At 55.8% G+C, this 19,320-nt stretch overlaps 1 protein-coding gene across 2 annotated transcripts in view; it reads right to left on the reverse strand.

The window, feature by feature from the left end:
- PDE4A (phosphodiesterase 4A) overlaps window positions 1–8,099 on the reverse strand; it is a 45,288-nt gene extending 37,189 nt beyond the window's left edge. Inside the window, exon 1 of one of the 2 annotated variants that reach the window (XM_059696834.1) lies at window positions 7,565–8,099. In XM_059696834.1, coding sequence (XP_059552817.1) covers window positions 7,565–7,878 — 314 coding nt within the window. In that variant the 5' untranslated portion in view covers window positions 7,879–8,099. The remainder of the gene's footprint in view (window positions 1–7,564) is intronic. The other variant, XM_059696835.1, reaches the window with a different exon arrangement.
- Window positions 8,100–19,320: the final 11,221 nt, after the last annotated feature.

Below are 19,320 nucleotides of genomic sequence, written 5' to 3' on the forward strand. Positions count from 1 at the left end.
TCCGGAAGCATCTCTACAAACACCTGGCACGCCCCCACAATCGCTGGGGTGCTCTCACAACTTCCTGCGGTATTGCGAGACCCCACGAACTTCAGGGGCGTCCTCAACGTTCCTCAGCCACCTCCACAATTCCAGAGAGTGCCCCCAATATCCCCGAGATGCCCCCACACAACCCAAGGATACCCCCAAATCCCTGGGTTCGGAGAGGGCCCCCACAGACCCCTGGGGACACTTCCAAAGCTACCCAGATGCCCCCTAGTAGTGTCCTCATTGTTAGTGAGACATCCTCACAAACCTCAAGGGCACCCCAAGAATCCCAGGATGCACCTACAAAGGACAGTGGTGCTTTGAGAACCCCTGAGAAACCCCCTCACCTAGATCCCAGGACCACTGCTACAGTTCCCCAGATGTCCCCCGCACCCCTTAGAACACTCCCACCATCTTTGACTCATGCAGAGACCCCCAGAGTACCACTGGAATCCTCTAGTCACTAACCATTCCCACAGACATGGGTAGGAGGGGCTTCAAAGCCTAGGGTCCCTCCAGACCCCAGGAATGCTTCCACAGTCCCTCGGTGGTCCCCCAACCCCTGAGTGGCTCCACAGCATCCCTGAGATGCTCCTACAAATTCAGAGACCTCCCCCCCCATAATCTCAGGAGTATCTTTAGACTCAGGGGGTGATCCTATAACATGGAGATGCCACAAAAACCCTGGGGTGCCCCCAAAACCCAGGAGTACAACTAGATTCCTCCACAACTTCTAAGACAGTTCTACAACCCTAGGCTACTCCCAGAACCAAGATGCACCATAATCCTTGGTAACCCACCAGAATACCTCCCTTAATTTATGACATCCCTAGGAGATCTGAGTGTGCTCACAGCCCCAAGACACTCCTTAGAATTTTTGAGGCACCCCTTAGAATTGGGGCCCCCACACCTCATTAGGTGGCCCCAAGAACCCAGCCTCCCCTCAGTGCTGACTCCCTCTCAGGCACAGTAGTACACAGGCATAGGGACTTTCTCCCACCCCCCCCCCCCAGGTGGCTCTGCATGCCCAACCACTTCACTCTGGGGGGCTCATTACCCCCTTTCACAGATGAAGGAACAGAGTCAGAGAGGTGAACACCCTTGAACAAAGTCAGGCAACTGGTTATGATTCTGGAGCTTACTCCGACGTGTTTGTGGCTCTTAGGGGTTGGGAAAGCTTGTTTTAAATAAGTGGGCAAATCTCTGTCTTAGGCCACCACCTCTATAAATACCTTTCTACCTGTTGACTCCACTGTCATGGGGCCTAGAGTCAGGTGGCCCAGGCTTGTCTGGCCTCTGGCACTTAGCCATTTGACCTTGGGACAGTCACTTCATTTCACTAAGCCTCAGTTTTCCCATATGTAAAATGGGTATAATACTACACATCTCATGGATGGACAAGTAAAAGGTTCTAGACGTAGTAAGCACTCACTAAATGCTAGTTACAATTGTTATTATTTGACAAAACATTTATGAAGAGCTTATAATGTGCCAGCCGCTGTACTAGCCAGCGATGATGATGATGATGCCAATCATAGCAACAAACCTTCAGAATGCTTCCTGAGATTCCGCGCCTCTAGCCATGATGTCATTTAATCCTCACAAAACACCTGCAAAGTGATACTAGTGCTGTCCCTATTTTACAGATGGGAAAACTGAATCTTGGGGAGATACAACCTGCTCTAAGTCACACAGTCAGTGAGTGGCTGATCCAGGCTCTAGACCAGTGTTTGTCACCCTGTATTTTATTATTGCTTCCCTAAGGAGTAGTCTTTTTATTTATTTATTTATTTATTTATTTATTTTAAAGAAATCTTTTATTTATTTATTTTTTTATTGATTTCTTACAGAGAGGAAGGAAGAGGGATAGAGAGTCAGAAACATCGATGAGAGAGAAACATCAACCAGCTGCCTCCTGCACACCCCCTACTGGGGATGTGCCCGCAACCAAGGTACATGCCCTGGACCGGAATCGAACCTGGGACCCTTCAGTCCGCAGGCCGACGCTCTATCCACTGTGCCAAACCGGTTATGGCAGGAGTAGCCTTTTTAGACATCCCCCCTTCACCTCCTCCATAAAATGCTAATACCACAGATATACTGTATATTTGTTTATGTACTGTGTGAATATGGGGGCTTTGTACATTTTTGTTTTTTGAGTAAGAGTGGAAAGGGGGGAGGTGAAGAGAGGGGAGAGAGAGAGGGAGGAACATTAATGTGAGAGAGACACATTGATTGGTTGTCTCTCACACATGCCCGACTGGAGGTTGGGCATGGAACCTCCAGCCCAGGTACTGCTCTTGACCAGGAATTGAACCCTTTACCCTCCAGTGTGCAGGCTGACGCTCTAACTACTGAGCAACACTGGCCAGAGCTGTATATAATTTTTTTTAAACATCCACCCCAAGAACCAAATTTTACACCCATGGATGTGATATCATCTCATTGGGAATGCACGGTTTCCCAACCTGGGCACTACTGACATTTGGTGCCTGTTAATCTCTTGTCCTGGGGGGGAGTCCTGTGTGCTTGTAGTAGAAGCAGAATCCCTGGCCTCTACCTACTAGATGACAAAAGCACCCTCTCAGTCATGACAACTAAAATGTCTCCAGACATTGCCACATGTCCCCTGGGGGGACAGATTGCTTCTAGCTGAGAACTCCTGCTCTAAACCCATGAAGACCCATCACTGGCTACCAGTACCTCTTGGTCCAAGTACAAACAGAACTAGGAAAGACATTCACGTTTACCTGCCCGTAGACTTCCCTGAATTGTTTTGCTGATCCTGCACATCAGACTTTGGGAATAGATTCCTTACAGGCCCATTTCACAGATGGGAAAACCAAGGCCCCGAGAGGGGAACTGACTTGGCCAGCATCACCCAGCTCAGAAGGAACAGACCTGGGATATAAATTCAGTTGAACTGGAATTTTAGCCACTAGGTCCTTCACAGGTCAGTTCCCTTCCAGCCCAGTGAACTTTGCCCCTTCCTAGGAAGTCAGAGGGAAACTGAGGCCTAAAGCCAACCTTGACCGGGCTTACAAGGCCCTGCACAAGCTGCCCCATCTCCTCCCTGCCTCATTTCCCTTCACTCACCCCTTGCTCACTGCTTTGCTTCCAACATATCATCAGACACATTCCTACCTCAGGAACTTTGTACTGGCTGTTCCCTCTGCTTATCACCCTCATCCTTCAGGCAGCCACATACCATCCCCCCTCTCACTTCATTTAGGTCTCTGCTCAAATGTCATCTCTGCAGAAAGGCCTTCCCTGTCCCCAGGGTCCCCCTTTTCTTCATGTCCCATGTGTCACCATCTGGAATTATCATTATTCCTTTATTTGCTATGTCTTCCTCACCCACTAGTCTGAGAACTGGAGCCACAGCCTGCATCTGTCTCTTATATTTTATGTCACAGCCTGAAGATCCTCCATCAATAGCCCTGTTACAGATGAGGAAACTGGGGTTCAGATGGTTAAGTCCTTTCCCAAGGTCACAAGTCAAGGGCAAAGGCTGGATTTGAACTTTTTACTCGAGAGTGAAAACAGTGGGTCCAGATGCTCCCCGCCCCCCAAACTCTGTCCTCACCCTGCCAGTCTGTGGCTCCTGCAGACCAAAAGCCCTGGTTTCTGCAACTCAGAGGGGCTTGCAGTCAACCTGTTACTGGTTAAAGAGGGGACACCCTGGCAGCCAGGGCCTGGGCTTGTGATGTGGAGAACACCCCCTTTCTCTTTGCTGAAGTCATTTTAAGGAAGTGCAGTTCTCAAAACACCAGCTCTTGATCGCCCAGACCTGATGTCAGCCATCTCAGCCTTAACACGGCAGATCTTATTCAGCCGGTTTGCTGATAACAAAACGGAGGCCCAGAGAGGCCTGATCTCTGGCCCCAGGTCACACAGAGCAAAAGGGCAGGGCCACAATCTGAATCTCACCCACTGGTCTGGAGCCGAGGAGACCTGGTTTTGAACCCCAATCCCGCCCCTCCTGGCTGTGTGACCTTGGGCAAGCCACCTCGTCTCTGTTTCCTCGGCAGGAATGGAAAGCCAAAGATGCTGGGAGTTAAAACGCAAGTTGGTGTTAGGAGGCCCTGACGTGGATGTGGACAAGCCCGCGGAGGCCAGACCGGAGCTCCGGGTTCTCAACTTCTCCGCCAAGTTCCTCTCTATCCGCCAGGCGGCGGTGTCCAGCGCGCTCGGCTGCAGGGTAGAAGACGGGGATGGCGGCCTGGTCCCTCCCACCCGGGGAAGGAGCAGACCTCATCGGTAGCCTGCGGTCGGCCGGCCTGGCGCCCGCATTCCGAGGCGCTCAATAAGCATGAAATAATAATACGGGGCGCCGCGGCAGTGGCGGCGGCGGCGACTTTGCTCTTCAGGGACAGGTGCGCGCGGCAGGTCCGGACTCGGAGCGCACACTTAGCCTGCCTGTGCCTTTTCCGTCGTCCAGCAGGGGGCGCGCGGAGACATGTGCTCCCAGCACACATCCAGGGACCTGGGAGCGCCGGAGACAAGGGGAGGCGAGGACCCAAATGGGCACAGAGACCACCGGCCAGGGAGAGACCCCAGTCGGGCTGCCTCCACCCCCTCCAGGGGCCAGGCAGCCAGGCAGCGACTCCCTCGGTGGGGAATGTTTGAGGGCGCAAAGTGGGGCAGTCGATACGTTGGCTCCACTCTCAATTAAGGCAAGCTCCCCCCGCCCCCAACCACCAGAGTCCTTCTCTTCCTCCAGCTCCATCTGCCTCTTGACAGATCGTGGCGGTGCCATGACTCAGCCCCGCAGGGCGCCAGGAGCACAGTCTCATACATCCCCAGGTCCGGAGGGGGCTGTGGGGTGTGGATGCCATCTCGGATGGGGGCAGGGCCCTCTCTCTGGGGGTTCCTATGACTCAAGTCTGGAAGGCTCTTTGGACCCCCTTTGTGGTGGCTGCATGAACTCCAACGTGGAAAGTGGTGGAACCCCTGTGTGTGCACTGGTAAGACCCCCACCCCTCCTCTGGAGAACTGGACTGGCCGAAGGCACATTCTAAAAAGCGAGGTTCCCATTGGAGGCTTCTCAGTTCCCCCTTCCTCCTTCTGCCTGGCACCAGTGCCCTCCCTCCTGCCACAGCCCCTGGAGGCTACGCAGGCCACAGTGAAACAGAAACCTGAGCCTCTGAGCAGTGTGGTTGAGGTTCCTGTTTTTCCTTACAGTCCTGGAGGAGCAGGTTGTATGCAGGCCCCACCTCCGCTCCGGAACCCAGGTCCCTGAGTAACTAGCTACTGAGCACTCACTATGTTGAGTCTTTACACGCATCCTCAGTCTCACAGACCTCTTAAAGCAACCCCCAGAGGGCAGTGCTGACAACAGTCCCACTTTACAAATGGGGAAGTTGAGGCTCAGAGAGGGCAAGGCCTTGTACCAGGAGGCACAGGCCGTCAGACCGACCCTGTACGGGCATCTCAGCTCTGCCATTTCCTGGTTATGTGAGCTTGGGCCAAAAGAAGGGTCTTTGCCATTCTAAGCCTCAGTTTCCCCATCTGTCCAACAGGAATACCTCAAAAGGCACAGGGGGTGAGGACTTGTGAAAAATTCCCCCACATGGAGCCTGCCCACGAGCGAGCCAGTAGGAGACAGATGCCGCTAAGATGATGATTATTAGCACTTAGCCACGGTCCCCGTCCCCCGAGTGTCAATACCCCCGTGACCAGTCTAGCAGGAGTCCTAGTGGGGGGCCTTAAAAGGGGTTAGGGTCCATGGCGGGGAGGATGGGGGTTCATAGGGGGGGAATGAGGACACATTTGTAATTCCTTAACTAATAAAGAATTTAAAGATTTAAAAAAAAAGGGGGGGTTAGGGTCCAGTTCCTCCTACTGCACCCCACCCCCTTCCTCAGGACAGTGACCGCTGGCGTGCTGCCCTTGGTCTTGGCATTTCCTGTTGACTCAGTTTTGTTTTCCTTCAGCTCCTCTCCAGTTCCCTTTGGGAAACAGCAGGCTGTGTGTGCAGCCTATGACAATCGCTTCCTGGGAAAAGGTTCTATGGCTGGATGTGTCCCACACTGAGGTGGGTGGAGGTGGCCTTGGGGGCGATGGTGCCTGCTAGAGGTCCCCAGAGCTAGAAGAGTAGGGCAATAGCCTAAAAGGACCTCCCTTGGGAATTCCTGGAGTGAGATCACGGCTGAAATGTCTTAGTGATGTTCCAAACAAAAGGGGTACTGGGGGGGGGGGTGCAAGCAAACCGCACAGTCACAGCTGTCAGTCACACGTGCCACCAGAGCGCACACAGTCAAACCTCAAGCACCACCAGAACTCCAGCTGGGTAGAGGACAGCACATCAGGCACTCAGGAACACACCCGAAAGTCAGAGCACTGACTCCCGGACACGGGGCACACGGGCAGCGGAGAGCACGTCACAATGTCTCAATCTCCTTCCTCAGGGAGAACAGGCAGTCCTGCTGACACAATCCCATTGTCCTGGGGGTGTACACATTGCAGTGCCACCATCACTGCACCCCAGGAATGCACATGGTCACAGTCGCTGTCCCAGCAGCACACACACTCACTGTCATGATCACTGTAATGGGAGCAGGCGCACTCACAGCATCCCAACAGCACAGTCAGTAACACAATTACCACACCCGGGGAGCACACACAGCCACACAGTCACAGTATTCCAGTAGCACGGTCACCGTCCCGGAAGCACACAGTCACAAAATCACTGTCCTGGGAGGCCACACAGTCCCAGGTTACAATCACAGGACCTCGGAAGCCCTAGCCAGCCAAGGCAGCCACAGCTGGGCATACCCCAACAGCTGGAGCGATGCCAGGTCAGTGAGAGGATACAGTCAGAGACAGCCCAACACACCCCCTCACTAGCACTGTCACCAGGGGAGTCAAGGTTCCTTCACCCTGTGCTGAGACCATGCACCCCCTGGGCATGTCTCCCTCCCCTGCACAGCTACTGAGCCTAACTCTCTCCTGCCCTGAGAAGGGGGCTCCATCTGGCAGACAGCCCCCAACACCGTGCTCCCCAAAGAGGCCCTCTCTGGATTTCTTACTCCATCTGCTGCAGGGTGAGTCCACAAATACCCCCATTCCATATAGTCCTCCACCCCCTAGAGCCCTGAGAGCCCCTCAGCCTGGAAGAAACACTGGTCCTAGCAGGTGCCCCCCTAAAGGGTGCCCCTAGGACACCCGCAAACACAGTTAATCTGGCTTTCAGTACAGTGCTTCCAGGAAAGTCCCTTGAAGTGGTGCCCAGCCTAGCCACTGCCCTGCACTGCCACCAATTAGGGATACAGACCCCTCAACCCAGACCCTGTTTTACCACACGCAGCATGGCCGCCCTAAGTCAGCCTGAGGGTGGGCTTCAGTAATTCTCGGATACAGTGCACTACCAGGGGCCGGGTCCCAGCTACTCCCGCAGTAGAACTCTCCTACCCCTACCTCCGCCGGTCACACTGACCCCCAGCCGCATTACAGCGCCCCCTGCGGCCAGCGGGGCGAGTTGCATCATTCCTGGGCGCCTATCCGCTCCGCGCGCGTACATCGCCGGTAGTCTTACCGCCTGCAGCTGCCTCCGCCCGCGCCACTGCTGCCGGTGCCGTGGAAAGACGAGGGCCAGGACATGCGGGACGTGCGCAAGCCTGGCCGGTCGCCAGTGTCCACGGCGTCGGCGCGCTCTATGGGTCGGTGTGGTGGCCGCTCCGGCTCTGCGCGCTCCGCGCTGTCCGAGTAGCCGCGTTGCTGGATACGGATAGGGGTTCGCGGCTGCCGCCACAGGTGCTGCGGAGGCGGCTTCAGGGTGGCCTGACCCTCCCGGGGCCCGGGCAGCGACAAAGACAGGCTCCTCTCCGAGGAGACGGCCGGGGGCTCCATGTCGCCGGCCCCCCACCTGCACCCCAGGGGGCCCCGGCCTCTTCTCCACGCTGCACCCTACTCAGCTGCGTGAGAGCCGAAGTGCCCGGGGCCCCGAGGGTGCGCCCGGCCTCGGTGGGGCCATGGCGCCCCGGGGATCAGACCCGGGGGCGCTAAGGGCCGATCGCCCCCGGGCCGGGCGCCAAAGCTTCCAGCCTGTGCTTGGCGCTCTATTCCGTGCCCGGCAGCGCTCTCCGCGCTTGGCGCCCGGTTCGGCGCCGGCCCCGGTTCCCCGCCCCGTCCCGCCCCTCCCCGCTCCCCGCTCCCCGCCCGCCGCGGTTGTCAGCACCGCCCCCCTCCTCCTCGTTCCCGACCAGTGGGGGGGGGGCAGTCACCCGAGGGGGGGGGCCCTTCCCGCCCACGCAGAGCCCGGCTCCGGGCTGGGAGGGGGCGCGGGAGCGCGGTTCTCTCCAGAGTGCCCAGCCTAGCAGCGGCGCGCACCGACAGGAAGGAGTTAAACGGTTAATCCGATCGGGAAGACATCCGAGTGGTTGCCAGTGCGTCAGGCAGTCCGTCCATCTTGGCGGGGCGGAGCCCGGTGCTGGCGTGTCCTCGCCGCTAACCCTGGCCGGGGGCCCAAACGAGTGGGACGTGGCCCCGGTGCCACAGACGCGGTCCCTGCGGCGGGCGGCGGCGGAGTGCGGGGGATCTCCTGTCGGTGGGTCGGAGGATGGGGATGGCGTGTGCCCGGGGCGGGATGTGCAGGCAGGCGGCCCCTTCCGAGGGTTGTCTGTGTTTTTGCTGTCTTGGAAGTGTGTGCGCGCACGTGGTTGGCTGCCGAGGGCTGCCTGTTTCTTTGGATTTCTCTGTGTGTGTGTTTCTGCGTGTCTGTGGGTGAAGGCTGTGCGCACACATGTGCTGCCTGCTGGAAAGTGCGCGGTCCGTCCCGGTGGCCTGGGGTTCTGCATGTGCTCCCACGCCTCTGGGTGTGTACGGTGCTCGCGGAGTTGTGCACGGGATTCAGCCTCCGTTGTTTGACTGTCGTGTCTGAGAGAGTCCGTGTGTGTGTGTGTGTGTGTGTGTGTGTGTGTGTGTGTGTGAGTGTGTGTGTGTGTGGTTGGCCTGGGGCCGCTTTGGGGTGTTTCTAATGTGTCTCTTTGGTTCCCGTGTGGCTCCAAGAGGACATCCTGTGGCCAATACCCCGGCTGCCCGCCCACCGCTCTAAGTTCCGCTGCCTCTTTAAAGCGCATCTGCAGGAGGTAAACTGAGGCAGGTCTCCAGAAGCCGCGGAACGCACCCCCATGCTCTTTTCAGGCGAGTAAACAGCCAAGCTCCTCCCCGCGGCCCCCCGCCGGCAGAGCCCCCCTTCCGGCACCTAAATCGGGAGTCTCCGTGACTCACGCTCCCGCCTCCCCAAGCGCCGCGCCGAGCGAGCGAGCTTGAGCTGAGAGCAAGCGGGATCCAAGCGTCCCCCCTTACCCCGCCCTGGCAGGCCCTTGCCGAGCCCTGGTGGCAGCCCCGCAGGGGGACCCCGCTGCCCCACCCGCCTGGCAGAGGCACTCACACGTTAACCGACTTAGGTGCGAGTCCATGAAAGCAGACCCTTGCCCCCGTGAGCCCCCCTCCCGGGCTCCTCCAGGCTGGCTGTGCCGTGTTTCACCGCCCCCACCCCCGCACTGTTCTTATATTAAAAAAAAAAAAAAAAAAAAAAAAAAAAAAGCCTGTCTCCAACCTCCACAGCCATTTTTGTCCCCACCACAGGGGGCTCCAGGCGTGGGCGAAGGTGGAGCAAGAACCGGCTCCCCATGGCAGCAGTGGGTATCCCAAAGGTCAGAGTGTGTCTCCCACTCCCCACAGGGACCCTCCCGCAAGTATACACTCAAACGGCCTCTAGGGGATTTGCAAAGGCTGCCGGTCCTTCCAAGATCAATTGAGGCTCCTGGGCTGGGCCGAAGTTTGGGGAATGGGGCCAGAGCTCTGGAGGCAACAGTAGGATGGGGGTGGGGGTGGGGGGCGAGTGTCAGGCCACAGGGGGTTGCAGAAGGAGAGCACAAGCCCCTAGGCTAGGCTGTAGTTGGAGTTGTAGCCTGAGGCTGAGGTGGATCAGCTGCCTAAAGTATGGAGGTGAGAGGGATTGGGGTGGGTGGGGCGTGGTACAATAGACCACCTTAGGTGGGAATGACAGTCACTTCTTCCTCCCTCTTGTCAATGAACCTTTGTACCATTCTCCAAGCAGAGTCTCCAAAACCTTCCAACTGAGCAGATGAAAGGGGTGGGGAGATCAAGGCTGCAGAACACTGTGGCCTGGGGAGGGCAGTGGGGACAGGGGCCGGAAAGCAGCCAGGACCAGCTCAGCTGTCCAGCTTCTGAACTCATCCTTGGGCCAAAATGGGGGTTGGAGTGCCCTGGGAGGACCCCCGATGAGAAACAGCAAGAAAGTGCAATGTAAAGTTTCGAAGATACCTCTCACATCTCCCCAAGGGAAAGAAAAATGCCAAGCCAGACCTGACCTCCTCCAGGATCCCACCTTCCCCTTCAAGTCCTGGAAGAAACAGAATCTTCCTAGAAGGGTACATAGAGGTGCACAGCAGACTGATCAGAGGCTTGCTCCATGGCATGGCCCAGCTCTCTGAATGTGGGGGCACCATTGGGAACTAGGGCTGAAAGCCCTTTTTGAAACCCTTGCTGACTCAGGCAGCTGCAAAATGGAAGAAGGGTTTTCTGGAGGCTGTAATGGGGCACCGTGGGGGAGGGGTGTCACAGCCTGACCCACCAGACGCCAGGAGACGGTTCAGCTGATTTTGCAAAAGGCAGGGAGCCTGGAGCACAAGAAAGGGCTGCTGGCTGGACCTAGCCCAGCTCGCCCTGTTCCTCCACCCTACCTTCCAGCCTGCTCCCCCACCTTCCTACCTGTCGGCTCTGGTGATGGAAATCCGCGGAGGGATCAGAAGTGGCAGCGTGGTGGGCCGTGGGAGCACAGGGACCCCAGGGTCCCAGAGCTCAGGGTCCGCCCAGCCCAGGCCAGGACCAGTGGAGAGGCGACGGCGAGGGCGTCGTAGGAGGTCGGCCCCCAGCATGTTCGTATGGCTGGGTTCGGGGGTCTCCCCCGGCCTCTAAGAAGGGACAAAGGCGGGATGGGTGCAGGGCCTGGCCAGGCAGCTAGCTGTGAGCCCCTCCCCACAATATTGCCCCTCCCTCGCCACCTGGGAGAGCTTCATGGGGGTATAGGCTCCTGTGTCCTCCACTCAATCGGAGCCACTCGCTGATCCCTCCCACAGAAGATGCCTTCCCATCCCTTACTTCTGAGGGGTTCCCCTTCTCAGTCACAATTTTTGTGGGGGCCCCTCTTGAAGTTTCAGCCCTGTGGCTCTGGGCCCTCATGACTGTACCCTGTCCTTCATATGAACTCCCTCGAACACATCCCCTTTTTAGGATCTCTTCCCACCTTCCATGTTTAAGCAGCCCCCTCTTTGTCTTAATATCTGTGGGCCCTCTCACATCTGAGACCCACAAGACCTCACCCACAACTCCACCCACAATCCTTTCCGACTTCAGAAGCCCCTTGGAAGCCCCTGCCTTCTGCCCTTGGGCAGAGGGACTCAATCGTGGCGGCAGGAGAATAATGGAATCAAGGGAGTAAACTGAGGCACGAGGAGTCTTGACTCCTCGCGACCACTTAGTGAACAGCTGTGGTCACTAGAGGGCGCCCGTCCCCCCCACTTGCGCTGCCCAAGCCCCGCCCCCAGCCTGGCCCCGCCCCTCACACCTCGTCCACGGATAGGACACTGCGACTCCTCTTCATCCCGCCAACCTAGAGCTCCATTTGGGCTGCGGGGACCATGCCGGCCCGAGCCAGCGCCTCCTGCAGGACCAAGACAAAAGCATCCACCATTAGCAACCTGGGGCTCCCCCTGCCGGCCGGGCCTGGAATCCGCCCCGCCTTACGTCAATTGCCTCTCTCGGGGAGTGACGTCAGGAGGCTGCTGACGCACTGCCCGTCTGTGACGTTCCGCCCGTTGCCAGAGCGACAGCTGACGCACTTCTAGGCTCCAGACTGCGTCAATGCGGGTGTCGCTAAGCACACACATTCGGCTCCCTTCCTCCCGTGGGGTCTAACCCCGGCCAGGGGATCGATTGATCTATTCCGCAGCGAAGACCCGGAGTTCCCAGATTCGGCCGCACGCAGCTCGTGATCTGAGCGGGGGGGGGGGGGGGGGGGGGGAGGTGGCGGGAGAGGAAAGGGAAAGGCTGGCGGAAGCGTCGCCTCCGAGCTGTTGGGCCTTTAAGCCTAAACCCGAAATAGCTCCGATGTGCGGGGGCCGGGCGCAGAGAGACGCCGGCTTGGGCACAGATGGGGGACGCGCAGGCAGAGGCGCACGGAGACAGACAGGGACGCGTGGAAATAGAAACAGACAGGGACACAGACGCAGCTCCGGATGCTGAGTGCGCTCTGCTGCAAGCGATCCTTGGCTAAAAGCTTGGGGGAGGGAAAGGCTTGCTCACTTCTTACCCGAAGGCTGCAAATTGCTGCTGGGTGTGTGGCTGTGGCTCAGTGACTTAAACACTTCGGAGCCTCACTTTCTCCTCTGTGAAATGGAATGATAATTTCTACGGGGTCCATGTGAGATTGAAATGAGATCAGACCATATTGAATTCTCAGAAAACAGCGTCTGCACCCAGTAGGTGCTTAATGAATGCTGGTAACATCTGAACTTGTGGGAGCATGTTAGAACCCAAATCAGATCATGTCCCACTCTGCTCAGAGCTCTCCATGGCTTTCACCTCACTCAGGGGAAAAAGGCAAAGCTCTCACTCAACAGCAGGCCCACGAAGTCCTGTCGGATGTGCCCAATCCCCTTCCTGCCCTCACATTCCTCCTACTCTCCCTCTGGCTCACTCTCATCCGTCCACCCTGGCCTCTTGGCTATTTCTGGACACACCAGACACTGTCCAGCTTCAGGGCCTTTGCACTTACTGTTTCCTCTGCCTGGAACTCTCTACCCTTGAATAATCACAGGCCCCTCACATCCTTCAGGTCTTTGTTCATAGCTCACCTTTTCAGGCGTTTCTCTACTGCACCTCTGTTTAAAGTTGCTATGCCCTCGGGATTCCTAACCCCCTTATCTTGCTCTATTTTTCCACAGCACTATCACATCACAACATACTATGTAATTTATTTATTGCATCTATTGTCTGTCTCTTCCCAAAATAGAATATCAGCTGCAGTAGGACAAGAATATTTTCTTTTGCCTGGCTGGTGGGGCTCGGTGGTTAGGCGTCGACCTGTGAACCAGGAGGTCATGATTGATTCCGGGTCAGGGCCCATGCCTGGGTTACAGGCTCCATCCCAGTGTGGGGGTATGCATGAGGTAGCCAATCAGTGATTCTCTCTCATCAGTGATGTTTCTCTCTCTCCCTCTCCCTTCCTCTCTGAAATCAATAAAGATGTTTTTTTTTTAAAGAATATTTTATTTTATTCATTACTGTATCCCCAGTGCCTCGAACTGAATCTGGAACATAGTAGGCTCTTGGTAAGTATTTGTTCAATGTCTGGTTGTTATTTGAGGACTCAGTAACATATTTATAAAGCTCCTAGTATACCTATTAGGACTAGCTACTTACCCCCTATTTTGGCTCTCATTTCTTTTTTCTTACTTTATTGCATTAGCTAGCATTTCAGTTCAATGTCAACTAGTAGAAGTGAATGTAAACATCATCTCACCAGCCCAGTATTTAGCATGAGGCAAGCCTGCAACGGACAGTTGTTGAACAAATAAACTAATGTATAACGATAGCTTAAAGGTCACCTCCCCTTCTCAGCCAGACTGAATCAGTCCACATTCTGGGTTCCCATTGCTGCCTATTCTGCCCCTATTAAAGCACTCATCATTTTGGGGTCATTATCTATAGTCCCTATTAGAACTTTGTGAGAGCAAGAAATGCTACCTATTTCATCATCTAGGTCCCCACACAGAGTCTCAATGAAAGCTGAATGAATAAGAGACACAGGAAGAGAAAGGCGCCCTCTCTCTCTATGCAGTCAGATAGATGTGCAGAGACAGGCAGAGAAAGGGCTATGCAGCAAGGTCCATGCTCAGGTTCCAGAATTACACTGACAGAGCTGCATTCAAATGCCAGCACTGCTACTTTATTAGATGGATACCCTTGGGCAAGTTGCCCAGCCTGAGTCTCACTTACCTACTTGAGGGGGTTGCTGTGAAGATGAAGTGAAGCCATGCATATGAGGCTCTGAACACAGTGCCTGGTAAACAGTAGGTTCTCCCAAAACAGTAGCCACTGTTTCATTTAGTAATAACAGCCAGCACTGTTGTTGAATCACATGAGGCTAACATGGGAGACGGCAACACATTCACAGAGACCTCACTTCCTCCCCTCCCCGCCTCTCCCATCAGTCTCCTTGCTGTTTCTCAAACACTCCAAACATATTCAGACTGGAGGGCTGTTGCCCTTGCTGTTGCCTCCATCCAGAAAACCATCCTCAGATAGCCTGTGCTCCTCCCACCACCCTGGTCTCCCTGGCTCTTGTTTTAAATGTGCATTGTGATTTCAGAGAGAAAAGGAGAGAGAAAAACAAACACCCATCAATGATGAGCATCATTAATTGGCTGCCTCCCGCAAGCCCTCCCCTGGGGATTGAAGACCTCTACTGGGAATTGAGCTCACAACCCAAGCATGTGCCCTGACTGGGAATCAAACTGTGACCTCCTGGTTCAGAGGCCCACGCTCAACCACCGAGCCACACCAGCTGGGCTTATTTTGCTTGTTTTAGGCTTATAACATTCTAACAAGCCATCGAATTTAACCTCCTATGTATTTTTTTAATTTGCCTTCTATTTTTATTAGCTTTTGCCTGTCCTTTGATTAGTACATGAGGTCAGATGTTGGTCAGATGCTGCTAGGACAATACTAGCATATAGTAGGCACTCAACAAATAGCACTTGAGTCCTAGACGGTGTTTCTAAGTGGTTAGAGCATAGGCCCACACACCGAAGCATCACAGGTTCCATACCCTGTGATGTACCCTTGCCGCTTCACTCCCCGGCCACAGCCAGGGTACAAGCAGGAGACAACTGATCAATGTCTCTCTCCTACAGACATTGATTTTTCTCCCCTCTCTCCCCCCCTTCCCTCCCTCCCACTCTCTCAAAAAATCAATTGAAAAATATCCTCGCATGAGGATTAACAAAAAAATAACTCTTAAATGAATGAATCTGGTTGACTCCATCTTCTTTGGGTCTCTGCTCAAAGTCATCTCCTTCCAGATCCTTCCCTGACAGATGCCTCCCTCAAAACTATGGCTCTTTGCCCCTCACTCAGCCTTTTCTTCTTGGCTCTCACCATCCCTGACATATCTTTATGTTTCTGCTTTCCCCAACCCCTAAGTTTCATGAGGGCAGGGAATTTTTCTGTCTTGTTATAGCTTTATCGAATATCGATCCATGGACATGTAAACTGTGCAGTCCCACAAGGCCTTACGCTTAGAACGTTTAAGGCTCTGCTGTCATCTTGAAATTCTTCATCATTTTGAACAGGGACCTTGCATTTTCATTTTTCCCTGGGCTCTGCAAATTTTGCAGCCAGTCCTGGAAATATCCCCAGTGCATGGAACAGCCCATGGTAGGTGCTCAGGACTTGTGGAATGAAGGAAGGAAAGGAGGAGTGGACAGCCAGAGGAGCCCCACAGGCCAGGGACGAGAGGGGAGGACACTCAGGCCACCATGGTCTGGATCCCGGTGCACATTTGAAGAAACCAGTCCTGGCAGAAAGCTGGGCATGGGAGGCAAGGCATCAGCCTCTAAGCCTGCTTTCCCCTCCCCTGGGCAGCAGGCAGTCTGGGGATGGGGCGGGAGGGGGAGTCCAGATGGCAGAGCAGGCCACTCTGGGCCGCTGGCACCAGGCTCAGGCTGAGAGGCCTTTTCCCCCACCTGACCTGTCAGCGCCAATCAGCAGCAGTCCAGCCTGGGAGCCTCTGGCTGGGCCTGAAAGAAGAGAGCTGGCTTCACCCAGCCTGATATCCCACCCCTACCCCCACCCTCACCCCCACCCCACCCCCCTCCCTCATCAGGATATGGGGATGGGTGGCCAACAAGAGGGAAGGCAGTGAGGATCAAGGCCTTGTCCAAACCTTGGCCCTGAGCATCCAGGCCAGACAAGCTCTGTGCTTGGTGTTGAAGTGGGGCTGGGGAAAACTTAGAGGCCGTGAGTATGTGTGTGCATGAGACTTTGTACACAGCGGTGCATGAGCAACTCGATGGGTGGGATTTTTTACGAGTTTGAGTTTGTGTAGTTGAGACCAGACCATACCTGCAGGAGTGTAGGTGACAAGGTGGTGCCACATCAGTCTATGTGGGCATGAGGTTGGATGTGTATCTGTGTGATTGTGATGAGTGCATGTGTGTGTGGGTGGGGGGGGGGGGGAGTACGTGCATGTGGATGGAACAGGAAGCAGCTTTTCACAGTGGCTTGAAATCTAGAATTTGGGTTCAAATCTTTGCTCAGCCACTCACCAGCTATGTGGCCTTAGGCACTTTATTTAGGTTCTCAGTCTAGGGTGTTAGTGCGACTACGTTTGTCTGGGTGTGTGTGTATGTGTTCAGAGTAATTCTATTCTACGAGGTCTTCATGGATATCCAACCTAAAGGGGACTCTCTCGTTTTTCTTTCCTGTCACAAGCTGTCCTAATCACCATTTGTGGTTATCCGTTTATTTCTGTTTCTCCCACTAAACGTGAGCTCATAGAGGCAGGGAGCTTCATTCTGTTCACTACTGTGTCCCAGCACCTGACATACAATAGGCGCTGAGTAATTGTTGGATAAATGCAGGGCTGTGTCTGCGTGGTACAGAGAGAGAGGTGGATGCTGGCTGGGCATCATGGGTTCCTAGAGGGCCCTGTGCCCAAGTCTGACCTCTGTCTTCCCTTCTCAGCTATTGACAACTATTCGTTCAGCCACCCTCACGTTTATGGGAATGATGACACGTCATCAACTCCCTATATCACCTTTGACAACATCTTTCCCTTCTCTGGGTCTTAGGGACTTCATTCACCTCGTTTGTAAAATGGGAGGGTGGATGGACTGACGGGTTCATGTTAAGCCTCCTTCCTGACCTAAATTGCTATGGAAAGTCTCAATCTAATTTCCTCTTTAATTCATTCAATATTTATTGAGCACGGATCTGAAGCTGGACCTGCCCTCATACATAGAGCTGAGGTGAAAAAGGAAAGAAGATACAAACCAGAAATCTCGTGTATCTCCAGCACCACCCCACCTCAGCCACTCTCTCCGCCTGATGGAATTTTAGTCTTCACAGTCTGAAATCACGGTGGATATTTCTGTTGACACAGTGATCTTGCTCCCTTACCAGTCTTGAGAGTCAGTAGAGCAGGGACCCAGCTGGTCTCATTGCTACAGCCCCACAGCCTGATTGCAGTGCCCTGGCACATAGTAAGCACTTGGAAAATAGCTCTGAAATGAGCTAATAAATGATGCAGCAGGAGCAGGCTCGCATGCATGACCTAGCGGATGCCTCAACGTGTCATTACCCATTTTGCAGATGGGAAAACTGAGGCTCAGGAAGGCAAGCCATTTGCTGGGTCCCACTGCAGCTAAGAGTGTGTGGCTGTGGGATGCAGCAAAGGAAACTTGGATAGCCCAGAGGGGCAATACCAATTCCCCCCCTCATCCCCCGTCTTTCCTCATAGGTACAAGACACAGACCCCGGGGTTGCGCTGATTTGGGGGGAGGGGAGAGGGCAGGACAGTGCAAAACACTGTCTCCAGAGCTGGCGATGCTATGTTGGCAGATTAGAAACAGCTTGGCGCTGATGGGGGAGCTACCGGCGCCCGCTCCCCAATTCTATGAGCAGGGGCACCGGGGACCCTATTTAACTGGGGCCAGTCAGCCACAGTTTCCGAAGCCAGGGAGAGATCCCCGCACCTACCCGGGAATCCCCAGCGTAAGGGGCCTCCCCACACAGCTCCGGCCCGTAGGCAGGCCTGAAGCCCTCAAAGGGCGTACTGGGGGCCCAGACTTTCCGGTGGAACGGGGGAAGCCCCCAACATCCTGGCCCCCTCCCTCGGGGCGCCTGGTACCCCTCTCCGCCGCAGCACGCAGCAGGAAGCTTACCTTGTAGGAGGGGTCTGGGGAAGGGATGCCCGCCCTCTCCAGCCGGGAGCTGGGGTGGCGGGAGGGAAACGGGGATCTCCAGACCCTTTGTTTGCTGGTGTGTGTGTGTGTGTGTGTGTGTGTGTGTGTGTGTGTGTGTGTGAGCGATTAGGAGACCCGCTGGGGTATGAGTCCGTGCGCGCGCGTGCCCGGGCGGTGGCGGCCGGAGAGATGCTGGACTGCCCCAGCTGAGGGGGGAGGGGAAGGAGAGGGGACTCCCGCGCCCGCCCGCCCTCCCACTCCCGGGTTGAATGGAGCTCGAGGTGGAGGGCGGTAGCTTTCGTCTGGATGGCCCCACCCCCTTCCGAGCCGGGGAATCCCCCCAATTTGGAGACCCTTATTCCATTCCCTCCAGCTTCCTCGCTCCAAATGCTCGATCTGGGGGAGTCTGGGAAGAGGCGCCTTGCATCCGAGGGGCTGGCGCTCCTCCCACCCCACCGGTCCCCACGAAGTGCCCTTTAATCGGAGATAATCCTGGCCGTAGGCTGCAGCACGACCTTTTATCCCGGTTTCAAAGCGAGGGTTGGGATTGACGAAGGTGTGCGGCTGAGGTCGCCCAAGCGCAGAGTAATGGAGTCCTTGGAGCTCGGCAGAGGAAGAGGGCCCCCACGCGAAAGGGGAGAGGCTATGAGCGGTCCTTGAGTCCCCGGCGAGGAAAGCCCATCCACACCTCCACCATTCCCCCGCCCCATCACCACCGGCGTGGGGCCTGGGGCACTGGCCGCTGGACAGACATTAGCGACACCCAGCGGCCGCACAGGGACACGCCGCCGCGTACCCGTTTGGCAGACACGCGGTGGGGTTGGGGCGGGAGGGGTCCGGGTGATTCTAGTGGGTGAACGCGAGTCCCGCTCATAAGCGGCAGGAGATAGGAGTGGGACAAGGAGGCTCTGAGCCCAACCGGGGAAACACCAGCCCCCAAAGCAGGGCCACATCACGGCCAGCCAAGGGCAGGGTCATATTCCTCCTCTTAGACCCTCCCAGGGCAAGATCCTGCACCCCTCGTTTTGGGAAGTCCCCTCAGATTACACCCCACCCCGATTCACAATGGATAGGGGGCAGGTCTCCTCGCCGAGGCCCCGCCCCTGCAGTGGGTTCAGGCTGTCGCTGTGGCGTGGCTAGGTCTATTCTCTCGCTCAGTCTCACCAACTGCCCCCCACCTGCGGCTGCCGTAAATTCCCACTGTGAGGCAGCGGGAGATGAGGGGGGCGCGAGGTTGGGGCGCCCTCAGGTATACCCCCCGGAGGTGCCTAGCGGGGACCCCGAGTCGGGGCTCGGG

This window comes from Myotis daubentonii, chromosome 5 (assembly GCF_963259705.1).
Source record: "Myotis daubentonii chromosome 5, mMyoDau2.1, whole genome shotgun sequence".
Taxonomy (NCBI): domain Eukaryota; kingdom Metazoa; phylum Chordata; class Mammalia; order Chiroptera; family Vespertilionidae; genus Myotis; species Myotis daubentonii.